The 13,891-nt window shown below is 29.0% G+C and overlaps 1 protein-coding gene and 1 pseudogene across 1 annotated transcript in view; one reads left to right on the top strand and one right to left on the bottom strand.

Annotated features, from left to right (window-relative positions):
* LOC132941784 (uncharacterized) overlaps window positions 1-13,891 on the bottom strand; it is a 53,291-nt gene that overhangs the window by 22,476 nt on the left and 16,924 nt on the right. Inside the window, exons 10-11 of the mRNA XM_061009958.1 lie at window positions 8,985-9,002; window positions 6,583-6,600 (exon numbers count right to left, since the gene is read on the bottom strand). Coding sequence (XP_060865941.1) covers window positions 6,583-6,600; window positions 8,985-9,002 — 36 coding nt within the window. The remainder of the gene's footprint in view (window positions 1-6,582; window positions 6,601-8,984; window positions 9,003-13,891) is intronic.
* Window positions 214-3,622, top strand: LOC132936190 (uncharacterized; annotated as a pseudogene).

Genomic DNA, 13,891 nt, shown 5'->3' with positions numbered 1-13,891 from the left:
AGGATACAACGTTGTTTAAGACAGCAGATATAAAATGGTTATAAAGAGTTAATTATTTGATTCGATCAACTTGTACTTAAAATAGTTCAGTTTAAAAACTCTAGAACTTAAGCTATATAATTTTTAAAAATAAGTTTCCTATTACAACTGATAAGCTTAAAAGTTTTATATATAAAATCGATTATCTTACTTTCACATTCTAAAGGTAATATACAATTGTAAATTAAACATATATTTTTATAAACGTATTAAATTTAACCATATTTTTTGGTTAGGGAATTCACATTTTCTGAAATTGGACGTTTTGCTCTGCTAATATTTTCTGTCTTGTTCCTTGTAAATTAATTTTCATTAACATACTGACGCTCTTATTGCCTCCTAGTCACGTCTCCTCATAATATAACCGAAAAACTCAACCTGTATTTTCTAATTTTGTCTAAAATGAATGCCATGTTTCCTCTAATGAATTATTTTTTATTCTCTCCACCCTAATTACTCGTTCTTTGCATTCTCTTTACTGCTACAACAAACCTCTCTTCAATTATATTATGTCACTGTCCGACATTCCGATCCATACAAAATGACCAGCCTCACGAACACATTATAAAATCTTTTAATCTTAACGGAATTATCTTGGCCTTTGTCACACAAAATATCCGATACTAATCTCCCCTTCATCCATTGAAAAACAAAAGTATTTATGTCGTCATATTAAAAACTACATTTCTTGGCAAACAAAACGTGGTGGCACCTATGCGGTCAGCACCTTTTTTCGCGCTGTTTGTGGTTATTTTATTTTTATCCACCTACATATCAAATTGTAGGCTCTTTATAACTTATTAGATTATAATATATAGTATACCTAATATATGTTAAAAACGTGTTGTCATATACTGGAGAGATTATAAGCGTATTATAATTGGATATTAAAAAAAATTGTTTTTATTTTGACATTTGGTTGTTTATGGGTATAATTGTATCATTATTGATAAATTTAATATAGTATATTTACTTACAAATGTTTTTTAAGTATTTACTTAAATTACTAACTGAATCGATTGACAAATTTAGAATTATTAAATGAATTAGGTATTTATTAAAATGGTATTTGGTAAGAATAATAATGATAACAATAATCTTTTAAACTATCATCATTAAAAAATACTGCTAGTCTTATTCCTGGAAAAGTGTGAATGGAAGTTAAAATATATCTTAATATTTATTATAGCATATATTTTGTATATAATATAATGTACAGCGCATTTGATTTGTACTCTGGTAGATATAAACTGGCACGAAAAAGGGACTGGCCGCAAATGGCCTGACGGCATATGTCCCGGTACTGAGTTTACGTAAATTGGTCGTATAAAATTTGTCGTTCGGTAAATTGTCATCATACATTTTCGTCACGAGACGTAAATACTGGTTTAAGAACGTTATCTAGGTACAAATAGACAATACAAATTATTATAATATATTCTATGTACCTACATTGTCCCTACACATTTTGCGATAGTAAATTGATTAACAGCTTGTACAATGAATGTTTATTTATCATAATATTACAGAATATAATGAACGGTTTTTAAGAGAAAAATTGATACTTTTCAGGAGACAAAAACATTATAACTTTGTACATAATATTTAATGTTTTTAAATTTTGTATTCATAATCATGTTTAACAAATGTTTTGTTATTTTACTATTAAATATATTTTAGTATTTATTTATTTTCTTCAAATTATAATGATTTATGACCTATTGCATATTATACCTGTTTCATTTCAGCCCTTTCGCATCATGACTTAAGATCTATTGCATGTAATTTTATAATATTTTTGCCCTTTGTCAATAAGTTATAATTATAAATAAGTGACTTTGACCGTTTCTCATAAATAAAAAATTCTGTATAACGACTTATTACCATACGCATTCTATTTTATCTCGTAAATCAAATCTCACATGACATCTAAATGATATAAAATAAATACAATTTTTAAAGAAATTTTTAGATTATTTAATGTGATATTTGGCCCTGATGACTGTTTCATATATATTCAATATTTGGTATTATATGTGAAAGTGCTACTCTCATTTCCTCTTCTAAATTAGTTAGCCTTTCATGTTTTTTTGTCTTAATATTTGTTAATGTTGAAAATCCGTCCTCACATAAGTATGATGTTGAAAATTGTAATAAAATTGTAATAGCTTTTTCAGAAATATTTTTAAACTCTGTTTGAATATAAATCCAAAATTCTTCAACTGTTATTTCGGAAAATTTAATTTTGAGTGTACGATCAGTTGACAACGTAATAAATTCCTCTTCTTATTGTAACGTGAACTCATAAATTAATGTATTGATTGTAGAAAATGGGTTTCGTATACAATATTAAATGCGGGAAAATATTTCGTAATTTTTTCTTCTAATAATTCTAAATGTTGCGTTATAATTTGAATAATTTCATATTTTCATGTATATTTTTTTGGACCGAAGGAAACATGTCTAGCGTCTTTTTTTAAACTATACGCGTTCTCCAAAAGGATATTTTTTTTTTTGAAATGCTGATAGTTTATCCGAAGACGTTAAAATTTTTTCATTTTTACCTTGCATAATAGTATTCACAGTATTTAAATAATTGAAAATATCGGCTAAATACGCCAATTTTTTACACCAAATATTTCACCATAATTTTGGCGGACCACTTTAGCCCAGTTCACGGAGCACCAGTGTTCCGCGGAACACCGGTTAAGAACCATTGCTATTTAGGTATATCTCGGTTTTAGTGTATCTCAGTTTTAGTGTACTTCAGTTACTGTGTGGGGAGTTACCCGTTTCCGCCAAAAACAAAAAAGGTACGATTCCCGTTTCCGTCTAATAAAGTTTGGAAACCATAGGTTTTAATTTTTAAGCAATATATGTTGTGGTATGTATAAAATATAGTAATGTAACATGTAGGTAAAAGCAATGACATTTGAAAATAATTGCGAAGATCATAGGTACAACAATATATACGTCGATAATATTCGATAGTTGTTGATAATCGCCGATAACGGAAGTTTATTTATAATTCGCACACAATAATTATCTGACACATGTTAAATTCTAATATTTCGATTCAGTATCTGGTCTGTTCGTCACCAGTTTAACAACGGTTAAAATGGAATTTGTTATGAGCAAAGCAGGTAAAAAGATGTTGATTTTTGGATCAAAATTTAAATATGTTTTTGGTTATACGTCACAAACACATGTGACTCGGTGGAGATGTTTTATGAAAAACTGTCCAGCCATTATTTTGGAAAAAGAAAGAGTATTACTTAAAACAAAATGTAAGTTTTCTATCTACGAATAAAATTAATATTTTTATTTTATAATTTATGAAAATTAAATTAATCAATTCTTTATTATAGGTGATCATGGAGACAATAATTGTTCAGTCAAAAATATAGATCGTCAAAATTAGCAACGACATGTAAGCGGAAAGCTGTCGAAGATATTTGTCAAAGACCAAGAAAAATAATACTAGGTGAGATTCAACTATTAAACTTATATAACATTAGTCCAAATTATTGGAAAAACTGTTTTTCAGGAGAAATTAATGCTTTTGGAGTTTTCTCAACAATGACAACAAATGATATTTCTGCATTACGAAAATGTGTATACCGCGCTCGTCGTCAATTTTTACCAACGAATCCAACATGACGTATAGATGATATTTACAGTGCTGTAAGTTCAGTTAATACTTTGACGACTAATGATGAAGAATTTGTATTAGTGAATGATGACATTTCTAATATAATAATAATATTCCTGCAATACTAATTTAAAAATGTTATGTAAATCCGAAATAATTTTTGTTGAGGGCACATTTTCATATTGTCCTTCTTTATTTACCCAATTATTTACAATACATGGGTTAGTTAATACGTATTATATACCTTCAGTTTTTTGTTTACTAAAAGATAAAATGATTGATACATATAAAGAAGCATCATTTCAAGTAGTGCAAAAATGTTTAAATTTAAATTTTATATTCAAACCACAGTCAATTACAATTAATTTTGAAATTGCCATTCACCAAGATGTATTGTGAATATGTCCATCAGTAATAATAGTGGGTTGCCGATTTCATTTAATTCCGAGTTGGTATCGAAAAATACAAGAATTAGAATATTAACCTTAGAGTATAAAAAAAATGATTGGTTAAAACACATTTTTGGTTTAACATATTTGGACCCTTCGGAAGTATCAGATTGTTTTTCATTTGATTTTATGTCAGACATCCCTGAAGACAGCAAATATGGTAAGTACGCCGATTATATCTTGGAAAATTATATTGATGAAAACTCGAATTTTCCGCCAAGTATGTGGGCTTCACATACAGCGACATTAAAAAGAACAACCAATAATTGTGAATCTTTCCATTCTCATTTCAACGAACCAATTTATAAAGCACTCCCATCATTTTTTACATTTTTACATATAACTAAAAACGCAAATACGCAATACAGAAGGATACTTAAATCAAAATTAACAGTGCTAATAATAATATTAAAAAAATTTCAAAGAACAAAAAAATATTAAACCATTTAAAAATTAAAGAAGTGCGTCTGAAAAAAAAATTCCAATGAAATTAGTAGGTACACTTTTGTCATAACTGTTTCTTTTAATAATCATAATGATATAAGGTGAACCCTCCTCCTCACTTAATTCAATCTGTTTCAAACCAAAGTCAATAATAAAACAAATCAATTGCAAACAATTGCAATTTAATTTTTAGAATTCGCAAATTAATATTGTAATTTTCACGATTTTTTTCAGAGGTATTTAGGTACCTATACAATTTACCTACCTACAATTTGTGTAAACAATAATTTAATTTTTTTTATTATAATATTATAACCTAATATAATTCTAAATATTTTGTATATTATGTATATAATATATAATATAATAATCGATTAATTTTTAGATTCTGAGCGATGCGATGAATGTATTGATTTTACAATTATGATTTATAATATTATACATTATTTTGAAATCATAAGTTCACTGACCGTCTACGCTCAGAATCGTTTTCGTTTATATCATTGAATTAATATGTAACCCGTTTTACACTACCTACAATACTCCATATCGCTGCCCACTTGCCCGTTTTTTTTTTTTTAATATTTGAAAAAAAAAATTTTAATTATTTCAATGTTATGTCAAAAGTAGTTGATAAAAATAATAAATTTATTATATGCCATAATTTATTTAACATTATTATCTCTTATACAAATTTGAATAACTCTTATGATTAATATTTTTTTTTATGTTTGATATAATTTTAAATATTTCTAGATAAATATTATATAGATATAGTAGTTTCGACAGAATCAAGACAAATTACTATTTTTACATAATGATATTATATGCACATATTGTTTTGGAAACTACTAATTTTCAAAACGACCAAGTTACCAAATGTCCAATTTCAGACAACCGATTTTACCACGACCAATTGACTGTACCCTCCAGACCCCCCCCCCCCACACTCAACAAACAAAGAATCCATAGATTCTAAGTAGAAACTTGAACATATTCACACACACTGACAAACTAAATCTCCCAACATCTTCATCGCATGCCTAATCCTGATAATATCTCGACTACATTCTCCAAATTCACACATCTTCATATCTGTTTAAATACTACTTAATTCCTTCCCGGTTCCCTTGTACTTATCACTGTTCGCCATCACCACTCTTCAAATCTATAAACAACTTCTTCCATGATTTTTCCAAGAAAACATAGTTTTCTGCCAACATAAATAGCACCATGATAGCACATCACCCTTATATAATTCTTAATCTCGTTCATTAATCACAAACCCAGATTAGGATAATTTTAGGCCTGGGGCGAAATAATTTTAGGGGCCCATTAACATAATCAAAATATTGGTGACCAATCAAAAAACCATTGAAATATATTTCAGAGATGACATTTTTTTGTTACTATATAGGTATATTATATTTAATTATTTAAATACTTTTTTATAAAATGATAGTACTTAAACAATGAACATAACAAATTATAAATATTATTGTACGAATGTGTTCATTATTCTAGGTAATATTCAAAAGTTAACACAAAAAACAGTTTTATATAATCTAACCTCCCTAGTAATAATGTTTCACTTTTAATCATCGTAAATTCGCAATCGACGGTATTCACTGAACTCCAGTATGCCTATAAATCCCATTTCCTTACAATTATCATCCTGCTAAATAAAGACAATATTGTCAGTATAATAATAATAATAATAATAATAACATATCAATTATCGACATATTATAGCAATATAGCCAATGAGAAACTTAAATGTATTTTATTCTAATATTTCTGATTTAAAAAAAAAAACGTATCCCTAAGGGGCCCACTAATGTTTGATATCTGTTGTGGGCCCGGGGTCATTACCCACTCTGGCTTCCCTTAATCCGGGCTTGATTAATCATTACAAAGTATATCAGATAGAGCTCAAAGCTGATCTATTTATTATAAAATATTAGGTAAAATAGTGTATACAATGAATCATATGCTTACTTTCAGCGGATCTCTTCTCTATATTAAGGAAATTAATTGATTAGTGTTATGCATCATACACTATTAGAATATTTCAATAATTTTGTTTAGGGAAAAATAGACGCATTATCAGTTATCAAACTGTTCGACCGTTATTTATATTTTATTAGTGAAAACAATTTTATTTATACCTAGCACCACGGTCTTAGAAGATAGCACACAATTATCTTAGTCCGTACTCCGTGGTATCGATCTAGTATCTACTTATGTCTTATAAATCTAAATTAATTAGTGATTCTGTCGATTTATTATCACTTTTGATGAAAATACGTATTACGTAGCTCTTGGATATTTTTTTCAATATCATTATTTTGTTTCATTTTCAAATATACTCGTATACTCGTGGTAAGTACCAACCAATTTCAAAATAATATAATTATGTACAAACATATTTTATTTTATTTTAGTCCTACTTTAGCTGTTAGTAAATTTCATATCAGTTGACAGTTCTATTATTTATTTGTTTATTCCTCCTTATATACTTAGCAGTTAACGGGGTTTTATTTTATTTAGCATAGTATACGATATCATAATATTTTTTAATTATAATGAAGTTCTTATTATTTCATATATTTTGTCATTAATGTACCTAATGCTAAAGTAGAAAATATTCATAATTATACCAAGGAAGCAATGTTCGCCGAACAAACTATATGTGAAAATAGACATATTTTTAAATGGACGTCTCAGCCATTATCTGATAAACGACTTGTACGAAACATTTTAATGGGACCTGCATCAACGTTATCCGGTGTATAATTTAACCAAATAAAAACATTTTGTTCTTCTTTAGAAGAAAATCATCATAGTGCTTTTATGTGGAAAACAAGTATAATAAACCACTTATGATGGTCTGCTCAAACGTGCGATGGTAATGGAACTGTATTAGTTGAACAATTTACATCAGTTCTGTATCACATTTCAAATATTCACCAGTGGAATGATAATGAACAGATAAAAAAATGTGAGCATGATCAACTCACCGATGAAGAAACAAAAAATAAACTCTGGATTCCTAAAAATGGTGATTCGTATATTTTGCGTTAAAAAAAATTGTTACTGCCAAAGATTTATTGAATGATTTGCCTCATGCTAAACATTTTATTCACACGTGCCGCCTAGAGTCATACCTCAACACACGTTTAAAGTACATGCCAAAACGTATACATTTGAAGTACGAAGGCATGTATATTCAATCAATAATTGCTATTTTAGATCATAACGATAATTCCGACAAAAAAATAATTGGAGATAAAATGGTTTATTCCAAACCTCTAGGACGGCATACAATAAAAAATACTTATGAAAACACGGAAGGAAATTGGAGAATAGACATTATGAACAAGGTCCATTTGATGGCAATAGAAGGCTCTTCGAGACCACTGAAACTACCAGAAAAAAATGTAACACCAAAATATATTGTACAGACACCAAAACCAGATATTGAAGAATTAAAATCAAAAAAGTATTATAGGTTTAAGTAGTGTAAATTATTACAAAAATAAGTATAGTTTAATGTTTTCAAATATTTAAAAACATTATTACCATGTCTAGGATTTTCCCTATTATTTATATGTAATTTTACTGTAATTTCACGTGTTAAAAATTATAACAATAGGCTCATGTTCAAATTATTTTTTATTTCTGGTGGTTTATTCCGACGCTTTCTTACACAAAAAAAAAAAAAAAATACGAGAGAAATTCATTCAAAGTATTTTTATACATTACGATTTACAATTTATTTATAGTTTTTAAGAACGTAAATTGATAAGCTAACCAACTATTATTAAAACAATAATATTATCCATTTCCAGTTTATTATTATTATTATCGATCAGTATTACAGCAGTAATGTTTTAGTCTACTTTTGGATCAGTTGTAGTTCGTTATGGCGAGTGTAAAACCTCATAACCCCAACAATTTTATATAATCTAACCTACCTAGTAATAATGTTTCACTTTTAATCGTCGTAAATTCGCAATCTACGGTATTCACTGAACTCAAGTACGCCTATAAATCCCATTTCCTTACAATTATTATCCTGCTAAATAAAGACAATATTGTCAGTATAATTATAATAATAACATATCAATTATCGATATATTATAGCAATATAGCCTATGGGTAACCTAAATGTATTTTATTCTATTATTTCTGATTTAATAAAAAAAAAATAGTATCCCGAAGGGTCCCACTAATGTTTATCTGTTGTGGGCCCGGGGTCATGACCCACTCTGGCTCCCCTGAATCCGGGCTTGATTAATCATTACAAAGTATAACAGATAAAGCTCAAAGCTGATCTATGTGCATATTTATTATAAAATATTAGGTAAAATAGTGTATACAATGAATCATATGCTTACTTTCAGCGGATTTCATCCCTATATTAAGTTAATTAATTGATTACTGTTATGCATCATACACTATTAGAATATTTCAATAATTTTGTTTAGGATAATTATTTTCATGACAAATAAAATACACCAATTTAATTTATAGAACTGTCAACAAAATATATTTATATTGAAACAGAAATGTGCCAAAAATAGTCAAAATATATACATTTACATTATACGTTATAAATGCTAGTTTTAATTAATTTTTTTTAGTTTTGGTAACGTAATAGGTATCAAAATTATTGAAATACATAAATTATACATTTATTTAAAATATTCGAGCAAATAAAAAATCGTCTTTATTCCTCATCATTTTATTACTCATCAAATATCTTGTATAGACTATTTTCCCCACATATTACATACCTATAATAATATGGTTAAAGGACCATACAACACAAAAATCATAATTTTTTTTTGTCTATTATTATTATTACGAATTTGCACAGACAAAAAATTTAATTTTGTTACTGCCAAAGATTTATTGAAAGATTTGCTTCATTTTATTCACACGTACCGTCTAGAGTCATACCTCAACACACGTTTAAAGTGCATGCCAAAACGTATACATTTGAAGTACGAAGGCATGTATATTCAATCAATAATTGCTATTTTAGATCATGACGATAATTCCGACAAAAAAATAATTGGAGATAAAATGGTTTATTCCAAAACTCTAGGACGGTATACAATAAAAAATACCTATGAAAACACGGAAGGAAATTGGAAAATAGACATTATGAACAAGGTCCATTTGATGGCAATAGAAGGCTCTTCGGGACCACTGAAACTACCAGAAAAAAATGTAACACCAACATATATTGTACAGACACCAAAACCAGATATTGAAGAATTAAAATCAAAAAAGTATTATAGGTTTAAGTAGTGTAAATTATTACAAAAATAAGTATAGTTTAATAATGTTTTCAAATATTTAAAAACAATATTACCATGTCAAGGATTTTTCCTATTATTTATATGTAATTTTACTGTAATTTCACGTGTTAAAAATTATAACAATAGGCTCATGTTCAAATTATTTTTTATTTCTGGTGGTTTATTCCGACGCTTTCTTACACAAGAAAAAAAAAATACGAGAGAAATTCATTCAAAGTATTTTTATACATTACGATTTACAATTTATAGTTTTGAAGAATGTAAATTGATAAGCTAACCACCAACTATTATTAAAACAATAATATTATCCATTTCTAGTTTATTATTATTATTATTATTATTATCGATCAGTATTACAGCAGTAATGTCTTAGTCTACTTTTGGATCAGTTGTAGTTCGTTATGGCGAGTGTAAAACATCATAAATTTGAACCAGGTTGAATAAATCAGCAGGATTCAAACAATTTTACTGAAAATAATGATTTTGAAATTAACGTAGATAATCGAAGTGGTAAATTATATTGGTGCAAATGTGGACAGTGCGTAGTTATGACGACGGATCAAGAAAGCGTCTGTTGTCAAGAAAGTGAAAAAGTAAAACAAGTTAGTGGAATAGCTGGTTGTGTGACAAACAATATTTTATTCGACAAACTAGTTTTAGACAAAGATGTTTTAATTACTTCTCATCATAAAATGATTTAAAAGTAAAAAAACAGAAAAAAAAAAGTTTTGTGTAAAAGTGAACCACAAAATAAAGTCTGGCGATACTTGGCTTACAAACAGCTTATTTCGTGGATAAATGCATAGACAACGATTGGAACGGGCAATAGGATAGTAATTCCATCATGTGTGATTTATAAAATAAGACAGACTTATTCAGAAGAATATGGTGTTTATATAGGATTTTGGCCCAACGATACTTCCTACCTAATTTCTGTATTTCTAATTACTCACCGTATGTACAAATATTTTGTTTTATTTTTAACTAAATAATAATATATTTTTGTTTATTGTAAGGTCGCTATTGGTTATCTATACATATAAAATCAAAATAGTTACTTAGTTACTGATCGCTGTAACTCAATAACTACGCAACGTACGAACTTGAAATTTGGAATAGAGGTTCTTTTCATATTTCCATCGTGCAATAAGAATGGATTTGCCAAAATTCTCATTTTAAAGAGGTGCTCAAACGGGGACATTGAAGTTTACATTAGGAATTTTATTTTTATTTATCAATAGTTCCCATTGGTACCCACGTATTAAGTAGTCATATATTAACTATGTACAGCGCGCCGCACGTTTCTAATAATATTTGACACTATAACTAATAAGGCAATTAGTATAGTATAACATGCGGAGGTCGTTGCAAAAGCGTAAAGAAAACAATTAAGCTATAGAAGGTGCCGTCACACGTATCTTTCCTGGAAAGCCAACACCCATACGAAGGATACGAGTCGACCAGCAGATTCATGGACACTTCCCCGTCTGCCACTTCCCCGTAAGACATTTCCCCGTCCAATACGTTTCCCCGTCCATATTATATTATTTATATATTATAATGAATTTTAAAAAAAGTAATTCATAATTTATTGATCACGTAAATATAACATAATATACATTGTCGAGCTGTAATAGTAATAATGTTTTAATTAATTTTGTAGCTCTAAATTTTGAGCGATGCCAATTAAGTACTCATCCAGATCACGTTCGTCATATGTAGATACAATATTTTGTATACGTTTAGCAACATCGCGATATTTTTTCTTTTTTGCTGGAGGTTCTTGTCCAGCAATGAATTGGTTAACTTTTAATTCAGTTAACTGTTGTTCTTTTTTAAGACCCTCAATAAGTCGCCATATGGTAGGATGAGACGCAGCTAATAAAGATGAGAATGCTCTATGCCAACCTTCAATATTATTATTTGTTTTTGGCAAACCTGCTTGTGTAGTATCGTATTGGTTCCATAATTTTAAATCGAATATTGGAGGTCGTCGTATATTTCTTCTAGTTGGTCTCCCAATCCACGTCTCTTCAAAATAATCAATTAAATGGATTAATAACTCTTCATTATCTACAAAAAACTGTTGAGACATCAATTCGTTGAATTTCTCAACAACATCTGACACAGGAACAAAAGCTAAAGCCATTAGCTGCTTTATTTTCAAAGCAAAATCTGCATTATTCGTATATTTTTTACGTATTTCTGGAAGGCTTTGTATTTTTCGCCATAGACATTGACCAAAATGAAAAAAACAGCCTCTCATTTGTGTACCAGTATAAACATTAGTAAATGCTTCAATTAGACCATGTTCAAAATCAGTCATTATACTAATCGGACTTAAATTTTTTTCCAAAATCAAAAGTTCACGGGCAACTCGAGTATAACTCTCTTTTGATTTGTTAGGTAAAAGTACAAAAACTAATGGCAATACCGTATTATATTTTATCGCATGTATGGATAGAATTTGAGTAAACAAATGTGGTGCTGATTTAAACGTGCCATCTATAAACCAATGACTTTGCTCAGACGCTAAAATCTTTAAATTATTTTTTGTCGAAAATAATAATAATCTATTATTGTCATCCACGCCACTATCGTATAGAAGAAATTTCTCGTTGTCTAAGGTAATATTATATGGTTCAAAAATAATTAACTCTGATAACATACTCGGGTTTGCTGGAGGGGCATTTTTTCGATGCCTTATTCGTTTAATGGTTTTTTTCATTGCATTAACTGTTGGTAAGGCGGCAGATACTGCTTGAGGAGAACATGACATTTTAGCAACAATTTGTTGTGGAGTTGACTCAATTTGATTCGACATTTCTTTTATTTGTGCAATACATTTTTTAACACCAATGTCCTCATTATTTGGCGTATGATTATGCAGATCGTCTTTATGAAAAGAAACCTCACTATTTTTAGTATGTGCCCTTCCACGGCATTTATCAGTATTGTATTTTATACATTTCCAATAAGTTTTTTGTTTTTTTATATAATCTTTTTCAAAAATATATCCTGAGTACACTAGTAAGTCTTTTCCTTTTGAACTTTTCACGTAATTTAAAGACATTGTAAAAATTGTTAATGGAGTGAATTAAAATAACGCACTATAACAATAAGCAAAACAACGGACAAACACGGACGGCGTAAAACAAAATTAATTGAACATCAAAAGCGGATTGACGACTGAACTGTAGGCCCGTCATCAGATTCGTTGTCACCGTATAAATCGTAGATAATATTACAGACAATCTATAATGTGTGTTGACTATTAGTTTATCTGCGTATTATTTGGGTTTGCACCGATAGCGAAAAATATCTATACAATTTGAAGCCGATTTCATTTAGATTAATGGACGGGGATATATCGATATGTATACGTGATGTATAGATAGTACGAAATCGGAATTTTTATATTATTCTTTCAAGATTTTATAAATAATATAATATGGACGGGGAAATGTCGTATGGGGAAACGTATTGGACGGGGAAATGTCTGACGGGGAAATGGCAGACGGGGAAGTGACCTGATACCGACCAGCATACTAAATACGAGACCCGAACTCTGTCTCATGACCAAGCTTAGCCACTACTACAACCACCCACTCCAAAGGACACAATCATATATATAGAAGCCCAGGACAAGAGCTCTTCAGACGGTTAGGACATTCAGAGTCAGGTCGTAACACCACTCACAGTTTATATTCTATCTTAAAGAGTAGTAACACCACTCTTTTACACCATATATTATAACATTGTATTTTTGTACTACGTTAATAAACATTCATCATACCTAGTACATCACGTATTTTATCTCTGCGTTGATGTATATATCGACGTCGGTTGGGACGTAACAGTTACAGCTAGACAACAGTAGAAATTATTTGTGTTTATTTATTACCGGTTGCCGTTAGTTTTTTTGGGCAGATTAAGTATCAAATCGAATTATTGAAAACTGACTACGAAGGTGATCG

Source organism: Metopolophium dirhodum, chromosome 1, assembly GCF_019925205.1.
Source record: "Metopolophium dirhodum isolate CAU chromosome 1, ASM1992520v1, whole genome shotgun sequence".
Classification (NCBI taxonomy): domain Eukaryota; kingdom Metazoa; phylum Arthropoda; class Insecta; order Hemiptera; family Aphididae; genus Metopolophium; species Metopolophium dirhodum.
Note: the sequence above shows the minus strand (reverse complement) of the source record. Positions and strands in the feature narration are given on the sequence as shown.